Source organism: Amaranthus tricolor, chromosome 1 (assembly GCF_026212465.1).
Source record: "Amaranthus tricolor cultivar Red isolate AtriRed21 chromosome 1, ASM2621246v1, whole genome shotgun sequence".
In the NCBI taxonomy this organism is placed as follows: Eukaryota; Viridiplantae; Streptophyta; class Magnoliopsida; order Caryophyllales; family Amaranthaceae; genus Amaranthus; species Amaranthus tricolor.
This window is the reverse complement of record NC_080047.1, coordinates 35,139,836-35,159,901: the sequence shown is the minus strand read 5'-3', so window position 1 is coordinate 35,159,901 and position 20,066 is coordinate 35,139,836. Positions and strand designations below refer to the sequence as shown.

At 29.5% G+C, this 20,066-nt stretch overlaps 1 protein-coding gene across 1 annotated transcript; it reads left to right on the top strand.

The window, feature by feature from the left end:
* The first annotated feature begins 5,399 nt into the window (after positions 1–5,399).
* Positions 5,400–19,621, top strand: LOC130821353 (uncharacterized). Its single transcript, XM_057687074.1, has 5 exons — positions 5,400–5,643; positions 10,055–10,825; positions 11,875–12,060; positions 16,733–16,858; positions 19,276–19,621. The coding sequence occupies exons 1-5, from the start codon at positions 5,539–5,541 to the stop codon at positions 19,384–19,386; spliced, it is 1,299 nt and encodes a 432-aa protein (XP_057543057.1). The 5' UTR covers positions 5,400–5,538; the 3' UTR covers positions 19,387–19,621.
* The last annotated feature ends 445 nt before the right edge of the window (positions 19,622–20,066 follow it).

Genomic DNA, 20,066 nt, shown 5'->3' with positions numbered 1-20,066 from the left:
TAATACCCTCAAAGACATAAAGGGTGTTCCTTTTGATATCCTTAAATACCAACTCAGAACCCCTGTAAATAGATAACTCTCAATTTGAAAACACACCATTGTACCCAAAATCATTCAAGGTATCCAATGAAATTAGATTCTTTCCTAAAGTAGGAACATGCCGCATCCTAGTCAAAGTCAACCTCCACCCATTAGTAGTCGTCAATCTCATGACCTTGTAAGGAGCTTTATTACCAACTATAACCGTACCCCCATTGCAAGACTCATGTACCAAACCAATACTTATATGGAACAAACACCCCAAATTTAGAACCTAACTATCAAATAGTCACTAGACCTAGAAATCACTAATGTTAAGTCTTCATCTAAATTATAGCTCTCATTCGATTTTTCCTCAACTTAAGTAGCTTGAGATTTGTTTTTCCTCATAGGACAATTAGCTCTAAAGTGATCCGATTCTTTACAGTAGTAATAGGTCCTAGTAGCGGTTTCAAAGGATCCATCATTGTCGTTTCCAGTACCTGACCAAGTATTATTCCCTTTGTTATACCCTTTTTTTCTTTTTAGACTTCGTAGATTCAACAAATAACCCACTATCGTTAATCTTATTATTACCTATAGCTTCTAAGTAAGTTCCCTTATATAAAGTGTTGCGTTCACTTCTTCTAAAGTTGATGAGTCTTTACTAACAATAAAAGACTTTACAAAATTCTCAAAAATAGACGGTAGAGTCACAAGTAATTTCAACGCAACATCCCCATCATCAACTTTACATCTAAATTACACAAATCAAGTAAAATAAAGTCAAGTTTTTCTAGATGTTCTTGTAAGGGCGTACTTGACTGCATTCGGATGCTAAACAACTGTTGTTTTAGCAATAATTTGTTGGTTAGCGACTTAGTCGTTTACAATGACTCCAATGTCAACCACAATTCAGTCGTCGTACCCTAATTAGCAACCTTCATGATGATGTGATCATCCAAATTTAAAAAATGGTAGAATAAGCCTTTTTCTCTATTTCTGCTAATTGCCTGTCAGTCAATCTATCTTCAGACCTTGAAGTAGTACTCTTTGGAGCCAAAGGATGCCATATCTGTTGTTGTTTAACAAAGCCTTCATTTTATTTTGCCGTAGCCCGAAGCTATTCTTCCCCGTAAATTTCTTAATTCTTATTGTAGAATTTTTTGCCATTGTTTCCCTCAAAAAATCTCCAAGGACTAAACTTGAGCTTTGATACCAATTGTTTTGTGACAGCAGAAGTAGAGATCGAAAAATAATAAAGAAACAATAAAGAAATTCAATGCAAACAATAAGAAAACACCAAGAATTTAACGTAGTTCACTATCAATGTGATAACTACATCTATCGGCATCGACAACAAATAATTTCACTATATGCAAAGATTTACAAAGATGAATCAAGTTTTCATAATGGCTCACTTTTCCCTCTTGTATTCTTTAACATGAACTCTAGCCCTAATTGAGAGGGGGTTTTTATATTACTCCTCAAAAGAAGAGGCTTAGGTAACAAGGAATCCAAAATAACCGGCCAAAATGCAAAGGAAACTGCTTCGTATTTCTCGCAGCAAGTAGCCGAGTCGGCTGCCACTTCCCCCTGCTCAACCACCAAGCCGGCTTCATGTTCTGAAAATTTTCGTCATTTTGTCAGATCCTAAAGCCGACTTGGTTGTCAGCAAGTCGCTACTGATGCCGAGTCGGCGTTGCACACTGGAAGACGCACCATTATGCAATAGTACTAGCCAACTCGTCTTGAGTTCTTATCCCACAAAAGCCTACTTGGGTTTTGCCCTTTTGAACACAATCACCCATCTTGAATCATCTACCCCATTGATGAGACTCAAATTCAAGTCACCATCATCAACAGTCCAAAACTCTCACTTAATTTTAGAAACCCTGAGCTTTTTCTTTATCTATTGCTGTTATGAAACGGTGTTTGAGAATGTCAAAAGCATACTATTTTATAAAATATAATGAATTTTCAGCCCAAACTTAATTTCCTAGTCGAATAACTATTTGACATTTTTTTAAACTTCATATATATTCATACCATTTGTTTATGACAATTGAACATAAATTTTGAATCCGCCCCAAAACACATTGATATACTTTATTTATATAGTTATTGTTTTGGCAAAAAAAAAAATAAAGAAACTTGTATTAGGCCGTGATAAGTCGTCACATAATCTCACCGTGGTCCACTTGTGTGGATGCGGGGACATCCCTGGGCTCGGGCTCACAAACCCATGGGTCATAAGCGTTGACTAGCACATACACTCGGTGAGATTTATTATTTCCCAAAACCATATGATAGTAGGAGGATTAGCTCACTTAATATATATGGAAGTCCGCAATTTATTATTTTATTGATGGAAATTTAATCTCACATTTGAAGTATTTTCATCAATTTGTGGCCATCAATTGGTTGACACGTCGCAAGATCATTTACCCTTTTGCAATGCTTTCTTGTTAATACCTTAATAATAGAGCAGTGACATACTTTATAGACAATAGCTTATCAGACATGATTTTAGAATAAAATGGAAGTAACCTGAATTAGTCTTGGCTTTCGAATATATTTTCTTTTCTCAAAGTTGTCAGCTAGACTTCACATTTTCTCCCTATCTTAATCTTTTTTACTTTTCTCTAGTGTGTATGTCCATGTAAAAAAGTGATGAATCTTTTAGACAAAAAAAAAAATGCTAATTCTTTTTTGACTGACCTTGTTATTGTTATAAAGTATAACAATTTGAAACTAATTATTAGTGCCTCAACAAATCTAAATTTACAAATTCTTAAATCATATGGTCTTATTGGCCAGACTCATGTATGCTTAGTGCGTTAAAATATATTTATAATTTTAAATTCATCAAATAAAAAATTAAATTAATTATATAAGTCTGTTTTATAGTGAGACCATCTCGAGCTGATTCAATTACTTTTTCTTGTACTTAACCAATGTGATTGGTACATCATTGGCGAATAAGTTTTCTGGCGATAAAGTTATGTATAAAGCTAATTTTATTCTCATTTGAGGTTTGATCAGGTTTATGTAGAATTATAATAGGTGTAGTTAGTGCAATTTCACATAGATTTATATAAAACTTAATCAAGATTATGTGCAAATTAATAATATTAATTACTTCTTTGGCTGTGTCATATATTTAATTAATGCCTAGTTACCAAACATAAAATTAAGATGAGGGTGAAAGTTATTTGGATAAAAAAAAAATCTATTAATAAGTATTTTTTGGACTAGTTATAAATTGATTTGGTTTTAAATTGGAAATTTCAAAATTGAAATATTTTGATTTGGATTGGATTTGAGTATACTAAAAACTAAAAAATAGAAATTTTGAATCAAATTAAAATAGGGGCTCATTTTTTACATTGATCTAAAGACTAGTTGAGTGAAGCTCACATGCAAAAAGAAATTAATTGGCGATGCTAATAAAACTTGGTGTTTTTGCAACAAAAATAAGCCCTAATTCAATAATTCAAGTTTCATTTTGCCATCCCTATTTTTGCTACTATGATTTAGTTTTTGTTGGTTTACAATTTTGGTTTTCCAATTTGATTTATAGTTTATTTTTTTTTCATTTGGAAATTTGAATTGATTTGAACTAAAAAAATCTATATTAAAGTAATTTTGTTTGGTTCAATTTGAATTGGGGCCTAATTTAGTTTAGTGTGGATTGAAAAATTAAAAATTAATATTCTTTAATTTAACTTGATTTTATAAAAAACTAATCAAACTTTAACCCCTAATGCAACAGCCTTAAATTTTACTCGTTCAATTAAACAAGTAATCAAGATATGTAGTGTGGTAGAAATCAAATCTCTCCGATTCCTAATTTTTAGCCTTTTTTTTTAATATTCATATTTTTACTATTGAGTAATTCTCATTATTTTAATAATGTTGTAGGAAATAGTCCTTTTTAAGCTTTAAAAATGAAATTGCTTTTCTTTACAACATTCTCAGTCCTTTTATTTAAGAAACTATATACATTAGATTATGCCATCTACTACCAAATCCTTGCAGAAGCAACACGATTTGAAAGTGAATCTGAAATACCAGAAGGAGACTGCTTGCTGCTTCCAATTTGGTATGGAAATTTCAGAGAATTAAGGGAGATATTGATCGATGGCTTTCGGATGAACTCTAAACAAAATGGGGAACAAATTGCAATATTGCGAAATTCAAATCGTCCCACATTGCTGGAGGAACAATTTGCAAGTCTATTGCTACTTATAAATACAAAATATAAGAGCAAAATATCAAAAAAAAACATTTGTCCCACATTACTTTGGGAACAAAATAAAGTTAATTTTATGTTATATAAGAAAAGGGAGAAAATATATAAATATTTTGTTCCAAATTACTTGGAGAACAAAATAAACGCCAGGTCTCTTACAAAAGAAGTGATAGCTAAATATTTCCTTATAGTAAACAAAACAAATTTTGTCTCATATTGTTTAAAAAAATGGAAGTGTTACACTCCTTCAAATAAAGGGGAGAAAAGCGAGAATAACAAACTTTGTCCTACATTGCTTAGAGAAGTTAGGATAAGTTGGTTATTTTAGCAGATTTAGTACAATTTTGTGTATAAGTTGGGCCATATATAACTCAGATTTGGATAATCTTGGTTAATAGTTATATACAAGTTATAAAGTTCAAATAAAGATAAACATATTTATGAAAAATTATACATACTATCTTATCGAGTGCACATTTTAAGTTATACATACTATCTTATCGAGTGCACATTTTTTTCTAAAGGAAAAAGTTCATATTATTAACATAATTTTGTTATCCAAATATAGATATTTTAAGCATGTCTATACATCTTTTATTACATGTCTAATTATTTGAAAAATTGTCACTTGAACATTTACATTATTTACACATATTTTTAATTTTTACCATTTTAAATTAATTTCATGATCCAAATATTTATATAATTTTACAATAAATTAAATTCTATCAGTATTTGCATTGGGATGTGATACACGATGTGATATGTTGAACAAGAGTCAAAGTCGAAAGGTAGAACAGTGAAAGTGTAAAAATAAAAAATAAAAAAAGCTTTTGCTTGTGATGAAAGAATGCTAAAAACTTTATATTCACTGGGTTTAATATGTAAATGAATCCAATTATAATTAATTAAGCAAATATAAATCATGTTATCTAAACAAAAAAATATTTAGGTTTGATGGCTTAGCTAAATAATAGGATCTTTTCCAGGTAAATATTAGAATATTAGATTAAAAGCCTAATTCTTACAGAAAATATCTATATTTGTCTTCATTTTTCCTTATATATTGCTCCCTGGTTCTTGTTTACTTGTCGCCTCTATTCTCTCCTTTGCTTTTGATGTTTTTTTATTTTTTTTATTTTTTATTTTTTATTTTTTTCATGTATGAAGCTTCGATTCCATGCATTTGACTGTACTTCACACATTCCTATTACTGAGCCTAATTATTAAAATAAATTAATCAATCATCCTCCATTATTTCCTGTATGTCATTAGAAGATGTTGTTAATCCGCCTCCTGTTCCTTCTCCTCCTCATCATCCTACTCCATCAACGTATCCGTCAGAAGATCAAACGGCCGACCCTTTACAAGTAATAATTCCATTTTATTTTTTTTTTACTCTTACGGCTCGCTTGATAATCCATATTAAACATTTTTAATGAGAAAAAAAGTTGGTGTATTTGAATAATTACCCTTTTTAATTTAATTAGGGCTGGCTCTGGGCAAAGGCAAGGGCAAATTGGTCCTACGCCCAGGGCCCACTAAAAAATATATACAATAATGCTTTGGCCGAGACTTGAACTTGGGGCTCTTGTGTGGCGAATAGCCACGGAGACTACACTGCCACCGGAAGCCACTAGTCATCAAAATCTTGTTTAAACTAATATTCAATACAACTTAAAAGAGATCATGCAAATTTTGCCAATTTTCTAATTTTCTTTATGGCTTTATTTGTTTTAAGGCTATTTTATAAATTTACGATTTATCTTTTTGGTTTTTCTAATTTATTTCCTAATTATATTATGCATTTATAGTATATCATTTTTTTTTGTTAAACAATATCTTTTAATGAATTTTTTTTATTGAAAATCAAAAAAGGAAAAGTTAATAGAAGGTTGAATCAGTCAAAACATGCGATCTCTTTTGATGTTTTCGATGTAAATAAGACACAATTAATACATACATGTCTATACTATTGTAAAATTAAACGTCTTTTATTATCTGTGGTAGTGTTTTACATAGAAAATAGATTATTTTGGTGGTTTTGGAAAAAAAAAATCCAAATAGATTTTGATAAAAAGTCAATTTTTGTAGATAATTTTTGATAAAAAAAACTACTCTTGGTAGTTTGTGACAAAAAAATGAAATGTAATAGGTATTTTTTAACAAAATTTCCTTATTAATACTAAAATTTATAATCTATGTTTTTTTATGTAATTAGGGCCCACAATATATTTTTCGCCCAGGCCTCTAAAATTGTAGGGCTGGCCTAGGCTTCAATCATTTTATTTTCTTTACAAAATTCATTTTAATGTATTACTATTTGAAAACAATGGTATTAGATAGTAAAAAGAAATTCTGATTTTTGTATGATCAAAATTTTATTATGTAGAAATAACTGGATACATGTTGCGAACACCTTTTGTACCAACAACAAAATGAACTATTATATTATTTTTTTTTTACATAATATTCAAGTTTTATTTTGATATTTAATGTTAAAATTATTGTTAGGGGTAAGTTGTATTAGGAACAAATTTATTTTTTTAAAAAAATAAATTCTTCCTAATTAAAGAAATAATATTAAATGTGCATATATGCTACATGCATAAATATGGTGAGAAAATAAATTAATTTTTCTAACAAGTTTTAACCTGTTATTTGCGTGTTTCTTAGATATTGTTTCAAAAGCATAATAAAAAAGAAAATAATAAAACTAATTTGTCGCTAAACATAAGAACATTTAATTAGCATAAATTCATTTTGAAAAGTCATATTCCTTTTGTGATGGAGTAATTTTGGAACATTTGGCAAGCACATAAATTTATTTAAAAGTCGTTTTATTTTTGTTATTTGGATTATTATTGAATCTTTATTTAATTTTTTTTTATAATTTAAACAATTTTTTTCTTTTACTTCAAAACATGGTAAAAAAAAACTATATTCTTTTTTTTATTGAGAGATCTTATCTTTTAAATGCATATTAATTTTAATAAATACATTTTACGATCAAAATTTAAATTTTATTAGACGGTAAAAAAATTTATGATTTTTTTATGATCAACATTTTATTCCATAGAAATGACTAGATATATTTTACGAACACCTTTTGATATCAACAACAAAACAATCTATTATGTATATATATATATATATATATATATATATATATATATATATGTATATATATATATATATGTATATATATATATATATATATATGTATATATATATATATATATGTATATATATATATATATATGTATATATATATATATGTATATATATATATATATATGTATATATATATATATATATATATATATATATATATATATATATATATATATATATATATATATATATATATATATATATATACATATATATATATATATACATACATATATATATATATACATATATATATATATATACATATACATACATATATATATATATATATATATACATATATATATATATATATATATATATATATATATATATATATATATACATATATATATATATATATACATATATATATATATATATATATATATATATGTATATATATATATATATATGTATATATATATATATATATGTATATATATATATATATATGTATATATATATATGTATATATATATATATATATATGTATATATATATATATATATATATATATATATATATATATATATATATATATATATATATATCATATATATATATGTATATATGTATGTATGTATGTATGTATATATATATATATATATATATATATATATATATATATATATATATATATATATATATATATATATATATATGTATGTATGTATGTATGTATGTATGTATGTATGTATGTATGTATGTATGTATGTATGTATGTATGTATGTATGTATGTATGTATGTATATATATATATATATATATATATATATATATATATATATATATATATATATATATATATATATATATATATATATATATATATATATATATATATATATATATATATATATATATATATATATTCCTGAAAATTATTGTTAGGGGTCATTTGCATTAGGAATAAATTTAAATTTTTTAATAAATAAATTCTTCTTAATTAAATAAATAATATTATGTGTGTATATATGCTGTATGCATAAATGTGGTAAGAAATTTTTTTTTTCTAACTAGTTATAGTAAGTTATTTGCGTGTTTGATAGATATTGTTTCAAAAGCATAATAAAACAAGAAAACAATAAAACTAATTTGTTGCTAAACATAGGAACATTTGATTAGCATAAATTCATTTTTAAATAATCATATTCCTTTCATTATGGAGCATTATTGGAACATTTGGTTAGCACATAAAATTTATTCTAGAATCATATTTTTTTGTTATTTGGATTATTATTGAATTTTTATATATTTATTTTTTCTTCATAATCTAAAAGATGTTTTTCTTTTATTTCAAAACATAGTAAAAAAAAAAGAGAAAATAGACTATATATTTTTTTAGTGAGAGATCTTATCTTTTAAATACATGTTAATTTTATTGAATATTTCGAGCAAAGTCCGATCAATTTCCTATATGAATTTATCCATAACAATTTTTAATCTCCAAAATATCTTACACTTCCAAAATAAAAAGAATATTATGTTTATTGATCTAATCTGGATAAGTATATGTTTTTGATGTCCATGTTGGAATAAACATTTTTAAACTAGAACTATTAGATATAAATTTATATTAGGATCATTATTATTATATTTTTCCATTACCATGCAAAAAATTTTGACATCTATATTACAATAAAAAATAAAAATTCAAACTTCTCCATATATTACCCAATTAATCAAACAATTTTTATTATTAAATTAGATAATTGGCTTAATATCCATTACTTTTTTAGAATTGAAAAGGATGATATATCAATTGTTTAGCACCTCAAAGTAGATTAAACTTAACTATATTTGATTAGGCAGTTTATGATTTTCAATATACCAATATTAACATTATATATTAAATCAAAAGAAGAGCAGAAAAGTCTTGGTTTCAAATTTTACCTAAGATATTTGGCCATGCACTAAAATTGTTTTCTAAGGTACAATTACAAATATAGTTTAATATTTGTTTAGGTTATGTTATATACTCTAACACGAGAATCCTTTGACTAGAAATATAAATGTATCATATGTCTTTTTTATACATAGCGCTGAATATTACTTTAAGTGAAGGGGATTGAGATTCTAATTCGTGACTTCTTGTTAAGTTGGCTTATAATGACATATCAAGAATCTAATTCAAGAACTTTTGGTTGAGTATGTGTTTTGGACAAAATTGTTAAAGATGTATTCTTGATGCTTTTTAGTATATATAAAAGCATGACAATGGTGGGTTTTACTTTCTGTTTTTGCTCATGATTAGAAGGGAAATAAAGACTTGATTCATTGTTCACATCAACTATGTGCATGATATTGGTGCAAAAACAGACAAAGACGTTGTTATTGTTGCAATTTAGGGTAAAAAACATTGCATGTTATGTCTATCAAAAAAAATTTCTTGACATGTTTTGGTTTTTATATTAGGATGAAGCATTGTTATGTTAGTTTTTACATAATATTAGCTCTCTATTTCAACCTCCTACTAAAATACCATTCTACATGAGAAACTCAAAGCAATCCAAGGTGCTTTTAGAAGTTTTACAAAATGCTATTTGTTTTTTTAATTAATTTTTACATCAATTATGCCAATGATGTGTTTATTTTGGGGTGTAGGATGAGATTTCGATCCCGAATATCAGCGATCAGATTTTGGATTATTATGATGCAGAGTTATTTCAAGATTTACAGAATCCCAAAGTCACTTCAAACCCTAATTACTACTACTACGAGAATCAAGAATCATCTCATGGGGGAAATTCTTGTGGAGAAATTTTGGACATGCAAAGCAAACTAAGTAATCAAAATGAACATATGACTACCAAAGCAACTAGCACTAACAACGGCACCACCACAACCGCAACCGTAAACACCATAACAAGAAGCCGCCTCAACAACCACCAAGAAATCATGCTCGCCTCACAATCGGTGTTCGACAGCGACATATCTAACTCAATTGATTTCTCCATTACCCCTCAATGTAACCCCAACATCCAACCAGATCCATACAAGCTAGAATTATCTGATTTGGGAATAAGCAGTGGCCTAAAGCAATACCCTTCTCCTATTGATCCTACAACTCTGTCTCTCATCTCGCCTTTAGGCCCGTTGTATGGTGATGATTCTTTATCATCAATCCCAACTTTCTCAAGCCTGAATCCTTTAGCTTCTGTTGCTACTTCTTCCTCTAGCTGTTCTTTTCATGATCCTGCCTTTTTGCAGGCCGATATTAACACTGTATTGGGTACTGCTGAAAATTCTGGGATATTAAATGAAAACTTTTCTATCCCCTTTGATTTTAAACCTAAAGATTTGGATTTTCAAGCAGATAATAGTGGGATTTTCTCCACTGATCAATTAACTTCTTATAATTCAGGGGAAATGCAGGTAAGTTTTTTTTTTTTTTTTTTTTTTTTTTTTTTTTTTTCGGAAATCAAGTTCTGTGAACAATTGTGTTTTTTTAAGTAAATTCAATGATATTGGGTTTCGTTTGTGTTTGTTTAGTTGAACATTTAGTGTATAATAATCCTAAGTAAAATAATTACCAAGTACTACAAATAGTAGTGGGACAATATGTATTAAAATACAAGGTCCAAAAGGCTTCAAAGGATAGGACAAAAGTAAATTAGAAAACCCAGACAGCAGGAAAAGCCGACTCGGCATTGCTAAGAATGGGCTTAAAGCTGACTTGGCTTTAGGTACTGAAAAAATGATTTTGTCTAGTAGAAAAAGTCGAATCGGCTTTCCTGGGGTTGGAGCAAAAGCCGATTCGGCTTTTTCCTCTGATCTGACTGTTATGTTTTTACGTTTCCTTTGAGTTAATTGCATTGGATTTCTTCTCTTATTTCATATCAAAAATGATGTTACAAAAGCATAATGAGGAAGAATAATGCTCATGAATATCTTGGTTAATGGTATTGATTGGAGGTTATTAAAGTTGATTATCAATGGGTGATTGAATGTGCCATGACCCTTAACTATACTTGAACTAGTATAAATAGGGGCTTGGGAAGGATGCTTCACACAATAATTTTTTCTGAATTCTCATTCTTGCTTTTCTCTTTCACTTGTGTTCTTTCAAAAAGAGTTATAAACTTTTTGTTAGAACTTTTAAAGTTTATAATTCATCAAACACTGGTTATTAAGTTACATATCCTAAGTACTAAGGGTGTGTTGTGTTGTTTGTATCTATTGTAAATTTTCAAGTTAAACCCAAGTGTCTTTGTGGGGGAAATATCACAAAAGAATAGTCATTACACGCTTACAACAAGTATCAAGTTTCCGGGTAACGGTTGTCGTTACAAAGATAATCTTTAAGTTTGTTCTTAGTGTATTTTGTAATTTATTTGGCCATCAAAAAAGGAAAAATACAAATTCTCAAATTGTAATTTGTATTTGGCATTATTAGTTTATAATAGTTTCTTTCTTTGTTCTAGGCATTTAGCAATGAGAATTCACAATTGGTAAGTGTAGCAACGAGCTCTGCTCCCATAAATACAGAGATATCAAGTTTAGACGATTCAACCTTCAAAGTTGGGAAGTTATCTATGGAGCAGAGGAAAGAAAAGATTCATAGATACTTGAAGAAAAGAAATGAGAGGAATTTCAACAAGAAAATTAAGGTTTATTTTATATATTTTTGCATGATTTCATTGATGTTTGTTAAGTATTCTTAATGTCTGTTTGGTAATTGTTACTTAATGATTCATATATTCTTACCAAAATTACATTAACATTTCATTAACATTCTCACCATTTAATACGGGTTACCAAATGAGCCGTTAAATGGTATGTATGGTAATAAAAAGTTAGTGTAATTTTGGTGGAAATATCTCTCGACAAAGTTAAGGGTCCTGTTTGGTCTCCTTCAACAATCTCATTTTGTTCATAAAATATATTTTAGTGTATTACCATTTAAAAAGGTGATATTAGATCGTAATGAAAAATTATAAACAAAATCATTTTTATAATCAAACTTTTACTACTTGAAAATCACATGATATATTTCATGAAAATTCATACATTACAATCTTTTCGACTATTATCAATTAGTATGGATTAAGAAACAGGCCGTTAAGTTACTCAGCACTTCAAAAGTGGTTGTGAGCATGTGGAGGTGTAAGGTACCCCAACCCAAAAATTAAGGAATATCGAATATTAGTTTATATTTGTCTATGTTACTTTGGTTTTGGTTTAATTACTAGCTTTTAAGTCACATAAATTTAAAAAAATTTTCTTTTAAAAAAACATAAAAACTTGTATTTTTCTCAGGCCCGATTCTGAGTCCATTCCGAATAGCCAGCCATCTAGAAGCCCCCGATAAGAAGGACCTCACATATTAACGCTCCATCACTATTCAATAATACAACATAGTACAGTTGGCAAGAACTTCGCTATGCCAAACAAATGGTCAGGGCTTTGAAGATTGTATTAAAATATTTCCTGAAACATTAAAGCCTTCTTTCACCCATTTTCAAGTATGTATTAGTCACTTAACATTACTTTTGTTATGTTTCCAATATATCTCCATCTTTATTTCTCAATCCTCACACCAATTCATTCTTATTTTTTTATCTCTTCTTTCAACGTAAAATTATATGGAAATCTTTAATTCATTTTCCATTCTTATATTTTCATATATGGGACTTTTATTCTACCGTATCTTTATCGAATGCATAACAACATATGACTTCATATGGTTTTGTCTATGTTAATGTTAATGGTGACTTGAGTGCACAATCAAGTCATGCACATGGAGATGGTATCTCTTGAGAGATTTAATGGGTGATTAAGTGTACAACTTAATGTAGTGATTAAGTTGATGATCAATGCATAAAATAAATGGTGTGTTGATGAAGTGACTTAAACATGGGAGTTATGGATCTTAATGAAGAAGTGGAAAAGATGCTCTATTATTTTGGGTCGAACTAAGCTGTCAGAATGCCTCCTGAAGGTCGCTCGACCGAGCGAGCTCCTGGGTAGGTCGAGCGAACAAACAGAATACTTCCAGTAGCTTGCTGTAGCTCGCTCGACCAGGCCATTCGACAGAGCGAGCCTCTAATTTGATTGAGTGGATCCTCAAACGCTCCTAGGATGCTGTTTTTTGACTCTTCAAGTGTTTGGGCTATTTTATTATCATTTATTCATAGTTTTAATGTATTAAATGTTGCTTAGTTTGATCTCCCTTATAAATAGGGAGCTCATTTGTTCATCCAAAGATCATCCACAAAAATACCCAAGCCAAAACACTTAGTCTAATCTCTTCTCTATTGTAATTCTCCATTTGAGGGTTCTTTGAACTCCTTTTTGATAATATAAGCGAGATACTACACACCGGAAGACGTAGCCTTAATTGGGTGAGCCTCATTAAATCTTTGTGTCATTTTTATTGCATAATTTTCTCCTACAAACATCGAGATCATTGATAGTGGAATTTTTTTGTCACAAGACTTCATAAATTCGATCTTAGGAATATTGGAGTTTGAAACACATTGTTCGAACTCTAATATAGCATCGTTTTCAATTGGTATCAGAGCCAAGTCGTTATTATCTTGATTTAGAGGTCATATTGGTGCGACATGGCTACAATGAAACTCGATATTGAGAAGTTTGATAGGAGCGTGAACTTTCAAAATGAAAGCAATTTTGATACAAAATAGAGTGCATAAAGCACTTGATGGTGAGGAGAAGAAACCCAAAGGCATAAGTGAGGCAAAATGGGAAGAAATGGATGCGAAAGCTCTTTCTGCCATACAACTTTGTCTCTCTAATGAAGTTTTGAGAGAAGTTATAAAGGAGGAAACTTCAAAAGGCATTTGGGAAAGTTGGAATCACTCTATATGGAAAAGAGTGTTACCAATCGAATTTTGTTAAAGAGTCGTTTGTATGATCTCAGATTGCAAGAAGGGAAGCCCATGAAACCGCAAATTGATGAATTTTACTCAATAATTATGGATTTGCAAAATATTGATTTAAAAGTGGATGATGAGGATTTGGCTATTCTATTGTTAGTTTCACTACCGCCTTCATATAAGCATTTTAGGGAAACATTGTTATATGGAAGAGACACGTTGAGTAGCGAGGATGTTAGAAAGGCCTTGACTCAAAAGGACCTTATTGATTCTTAATTTGCTCAAAAGGCGTCTAAAGATTCCAATGATGCTTTGCTTGTTAAGGACTTTTGTAAGAAGAAAGGTCACCTCAAGAAGATTGTTGGAAATTGAAAGCCAAACAATCCGATGAAAGCAAGTCCACGAAGGCTATCTCCACCGAAGCTAGCTATGTTGAAAGTGAGGATTATGATGTTGGTGCTCTTGTTATTACTAGTGAATATAAGGATGGTGATTCTTGGATTTTGGATTTTGGATGTTCGAGACACATGACTTTGGACTCTAGTTTCTTCTTAACTTATTAAAAGGTTGATGGAAGAAAAGTCACTTTGGGCAATGAGGCTAGTTGTCCAATAGTTGGTGTTGGAGATGTTAAATTTATCATGTTTGATGGTGTTGTAAGAACATTGACCGGAGTCCTTCATGTTCTAGGTATGAATAGAAACTTAATTTCCCTTAGTATTTTGGATAAAGAAGGTTTTAGATGCATTGGTGAAGGTGGAGTTTTGAAGGTTGGCAACGGTCCTAATTTGTTCTTGAAAAAGTATCCATTAATGATGACTTCTATATGCTTGTGGGTTCAACCTTAATTAGTTCGGCTTGTGTGTCCACTACTTCAACCAAGCACGATGATGAAGTTGATGATACTTCATTAAGCAATGAAAGTTCGAGAATAATTCCAACATATCCCAATGAGTCCATATATGGACTTGATTGGTAATTAAAATCTCATACTCTTGTGAGTCCTTTAAGGGCATTTTAGTGCATATGCTATGTTTATGCACATGTGTTGTTTATGTTTTTTTTTTTTTTTTGTTTTGAGTATGTAGTTCTGTAAGTTGTTATATTATGTTGGAGTGAATTAGAGAAATCCATTGACATGGGTGAACTCAAGTCAAGGTGGAGATTATTAATGTTAATGGTGACTTGAGTGCACAATCAAGTCATGCACATAGAGATGGTATCTCTTGAGAAATTTAATGAGTGATTAAGTTGATGATCAATGCATAAAATAAATGGTGTGTTGATGAAGTGACTTAAACATGGGAATTATGAATCTTAATGAAGAAGTGGAAAAGATGCTCTACTATTCTGGGTCGAACAAAGTTGTCATAATGCCTCCTGAAGGTCGCTCGACCAGGCCGCTCGACCGAGCAAGCTCCTGGGTAGGTCGAGCAAACAAACAGAATACTTCCAGTAGCTTGCTGTAGCCCGCTCGACCAAGCCACTCGACCGAGCGAGCTTCTACTTTGGTCGGCGGATCCTCTGATGTTCCTAGGATGCCTTTTTTTTGACTCTTCAAGTGCTTGGGGCTGTTTTATTATCATTTATTCATAGCTTTAGTGTATTAAATGTTGATTAGTGTGATCTCCCCTATAAATAGGGAACTCATTTGTTCATCCAAAGATCATCCACAAAAATACCCAAACCTAAACACTTAGCCTAATCTCTTCTCTATTATAATTCTCCATTTGAGAGTTCTTTGAACTCCTTTTTGATAATATAAGCGAGATACTACACACTGGAGGACGTAGCCTTAATTGCGTGAGCCTCGTTAAATTTTTGTGTCATTTTTATTGCATTATTTTCTCCTACAAACATCGATATCATTGATAGCGTAATTTGTTTGTCACCAGACTTCATACATTCAATCTTAGGAATATTGGAGTTTGAAGCACATTGTTCGAACTCTAATATAGCATCGTTTTCAGTCTAACAACACTCGATCGAAGTTCTAAGTTGTCTTAGATTAGGTTTCATTGGGGCTTTTCTTGTTAATTTATGCTTAATCTTATCTTTATCATCCCAAGAATGTCCAAATTGCTATTCATGCTAAGTGGATACTTTTCTTCTAGAAATTGGATACCATATTTTTCGTTCATTATTATATTTTTTGGATTTAATTTCTGCTCTATTTGAATCTTTTCCCAACAAGTATAACAGTGATTTGCAATATTTGTTTATTGTACTTTTTATCTAGTCATGTATTTGACTTTATAAAATGGTCTTTTTTCACATTTTAAAAGTCAATCATATTATAATTTTTTATTTTTAGTTATCAGTTATTAAATTTGATATTGGTCAAATGTTAATTAGTTTTATTGAAGGGCCTCAATTTATTCAAATAATTAAAATTTAAATAGAGCCTCGAAATTCTTCGTTCCTTATTTTTCTCTAATTACAGTATGCATGCCGTAAGACATTAGCAGATAGCCGGCCAAGAGTGAGAGGAAGGTTTGCTAAGAATGATGAATATGGAGATTCCCATTGCAGAGACACAAATAACCATGATGATGATGACGATGAGGAAGTAAGCTATATATTCTTCTATTATTTTCTAACCATAAAATTTAAGAAGAAATTAAGACATGTATATATTCTTAAGGATCTATTACTTCGATTCTTTTTTTTTTCCTATGTTGAAGAGTGCATTTGTTAGCCCTTTTCAATATATAAAAAAGGAAAATTTGCTAAAATTAATCTCAACTATCACCCGTTGGTCAAAATTAATCTCAACTATTAATTATTTTTTAATAATCCCAACTGTTCTCCTAATTTGTTCAAAACATACCCACCTCCTTGGTGACCGGCAGCAGCAGGTATCTTTCCCCTTTATTTTTTTTCCTTTTTTTTAACTCAACTCTTCAAAAATAACCCTTCCCCTTCATCTATTAATCCCCTCCTTCTTCTTTCCTATTACTCCTTTCCTATTACTCCTCCATTGATGAACCCTAACTTCTCAGAATAACCAAATTGCACACAAGCTGGGTTCATAAAAACAAAGAATGTTCATAATCAACCCCAACCTTACTCACTACTAAATCATCTAAATCAAACCACGAAATTAGGTCTGCATCAATTTCTATGGTACAACCTTCACCACCAACATAATCTAAACCATTATTTGTCTATTTGAATTAACTCCCAAACCAAAATTTTGCAGTAAATTTGTCAAAAACACCAACTTAAACCGTAAAAAGAGCGCAAAATCAACAACTAATACCATCCAAAAACAACAGATTACAAAAAAAAATAAAGTTAAATGCTAGTTAATTAATAAGGGGAAATCGACATTACCATTGAAGAACCGAAATTGAGTAGCACCTTGGACTTCCTCACCTTCAATTGATCTTCTTCAACACCGAGACCTTATTCTTCACGTTCAACTAAATTTTTGGGGTTTTGTTTTGAATTTGGGGAAGGTTCTATAGGGGTCAGTAATGGAGGATGGAGGAGGATGATGGGTTATTTTTGAAGAGTTGAGTAAAAAAAAGAAAAAATAAATAAAGAGGATACCTGCTGCTGCCAGTTACCAGGGGTGGGTATATTTTGAACAAATTAGGAGTATAGTTGGGATTATTAAAAAATAATTGATAGATGTGATTAATTTTGGCAACGAGTGATAGTTGAGATTAATTTCAGCAAATTTTCCTATAGAAAAACCATGCTAGTGTTAAAAGATCAAAATATTTTGTTATTTTGTTTGAGTTTAAGTTCAATGTAAATAAAGGTGTTCAAAATAAACCGATGACTAGATATTTACCTGACCTTGTAAACCAATTCGACTTAACCATACTTTAAAATGAATTTAAAATTTTGTAAAAATCAACGTGGACACAAGACCCGATTTTGAATCGACCCAAAACACGTAACCCGAAATCGAATCGATAATCTGATGAACACCTCTAAATGTAAAGTTCTCTATGATATATATATATATATATATATATATATATATATATATATATATATATATATATATATATATATATATATATATATATATATATATATATATTTATTTATTTATTTATTTATTTATAGTAATGAGGAATCAAGGGTGGAACCCGTTTAGATTCAGGTCATTTGATAATAATCTAATAATATTGAATTGTATAATAATATACTTAGCACGAAAAATGAGTGCCAAGTCAGTTCAATATACTTTTGAATTAAGTTTTTCTTTTAAATCTTTCCAGTTATGACCTGTTTGGTAATCAGTATCAAATGATGGGAATGAAAAAGATTTTTAGTTTATATTTTCATGATATGTATCATGTTTTTTTCACTGTGGTGATGAATGTTTGATCATAAAAAGGTTTTTATGTTCACAATCTTCCATTACCGCCTAATACCCCATATTCAAATGATAATACATTGGAATGAATTTTGTGAAGGAATAAGATTGTTTTAGGAAAATAAGCATGTCCATTAAATTTGTCAAGAGATATTCATTCCTATCAAAATTACACTGTCTTTTCATTATCATTCTCACTATTTAGTATCGATTACCAAACTCGTAGTTAAGATTAAACCCGCTTATCAAGAGCCAGATACAACCCGTTTGGTAACCGGTACAAAATGATGGGAATTGTAATGGAAAAATTAGTGTAATTTTGATAAAAATATCTCTTGATAAGTTTAATGGTCATGGTTATACTCCTTCAACAATCTCATTTTCTTCACAAAATTCATTTCAATGCTTTACCATTTAAATATGTGGTTAGATGGTAATGGAAAATTGTAAAGTTCAAAACTTTTTTGTGATCAAACTTTCATTATCATGTCAATGGCATGATAAATATCATGAAAATTTACACTATAAATCATTACTATTTCCACTTAATAAAGATTACCAAACTAGCCGATTATATTTGGATAATATCGTTTATGTTATTCAAACTGAAAAGAAGGCTTACAAGTGTTTGTACTTTGATAAAATAACAGTTGACAATCAAAGAAGAGGATGAAATGGTGGAATCCTCGGACATATTTACACATATCAGTGGTGTGAATTCATTCGATTGCAATTACCAACATATCCAATCTTGGAGCTAATTATAAAGTGTAATCACACAAACTTTGTTAATAATTGTTGTATTGCTGAAGCGAATGTGCGTACAAATAAAACAATTAAGAATAATAAAGGAAAAACACTTCCTCAGATACAATAAAGTAATATGATACTACTAGCTAGTATTAGAATGAGCTAGACTATGTACCGGTAGATGTATGTATGAATTTGTTATGATATTATGAGGATTACTGTAGAAATTTCTGAAGTATTAGTTAATGAAGCATCAGCTTAGTTTTGATTATGTTTATGAATTTTGATTTTGTGTGTCGTTCTTAATATTTAATAGGCCCTGGTTAAATAAGAGATAGGTCTTTAGAGAATATCGATTCTGATTTTTAATAGGTGTTTGAAAAAATAATAGAGACAAATTCATTTATGAAAGGAAAGTCTCAAAGAGGTTTAACAATGAAAATCAAAGCAAAGGATGAACACAATTGTTTATTGAGGTATCTTGGATACCTCCCCCTCAAATGTAGTTTTATTATAAATGTATCAACAATACAATTATAATAAACCTCCCCTATCTTGAGAACAATCCTCTCAAGATCTCAAAATGCTAGAACAATGATGAACACTCTCAAGTTTCAATCAAAATAATAGCTTTCTCTCAAAGTGTGTTTTTGGTAAATGATTCTAAGAGAGATGAATCCTATTTATAGGA

Bases quoted from the DNA above. Each gene is read 5' to 3' on its own strand.
- LOC130821353 (XM_057687074.1), top strand. From the start codon at position 5,539: ATGTCATTAGAAGATGTTGTTAATCCGCCTCCTGTTCCTTCTCCTCCT. The intron at 10,826-11,874 runs GTAAGTTTTTTT...TCTTTGTTCTAG, and splicing joins ATAATTCAGGGGAAATGCAG to GCATTTAGCAATGAGAATTC. The intron at 16,859-19,275 runs GTAAGCTATATA...ATAAAATAACAG, and splicing joins ATGATGATGACGATGAGGAA to TTGACAATCAAAGAAGAGGA.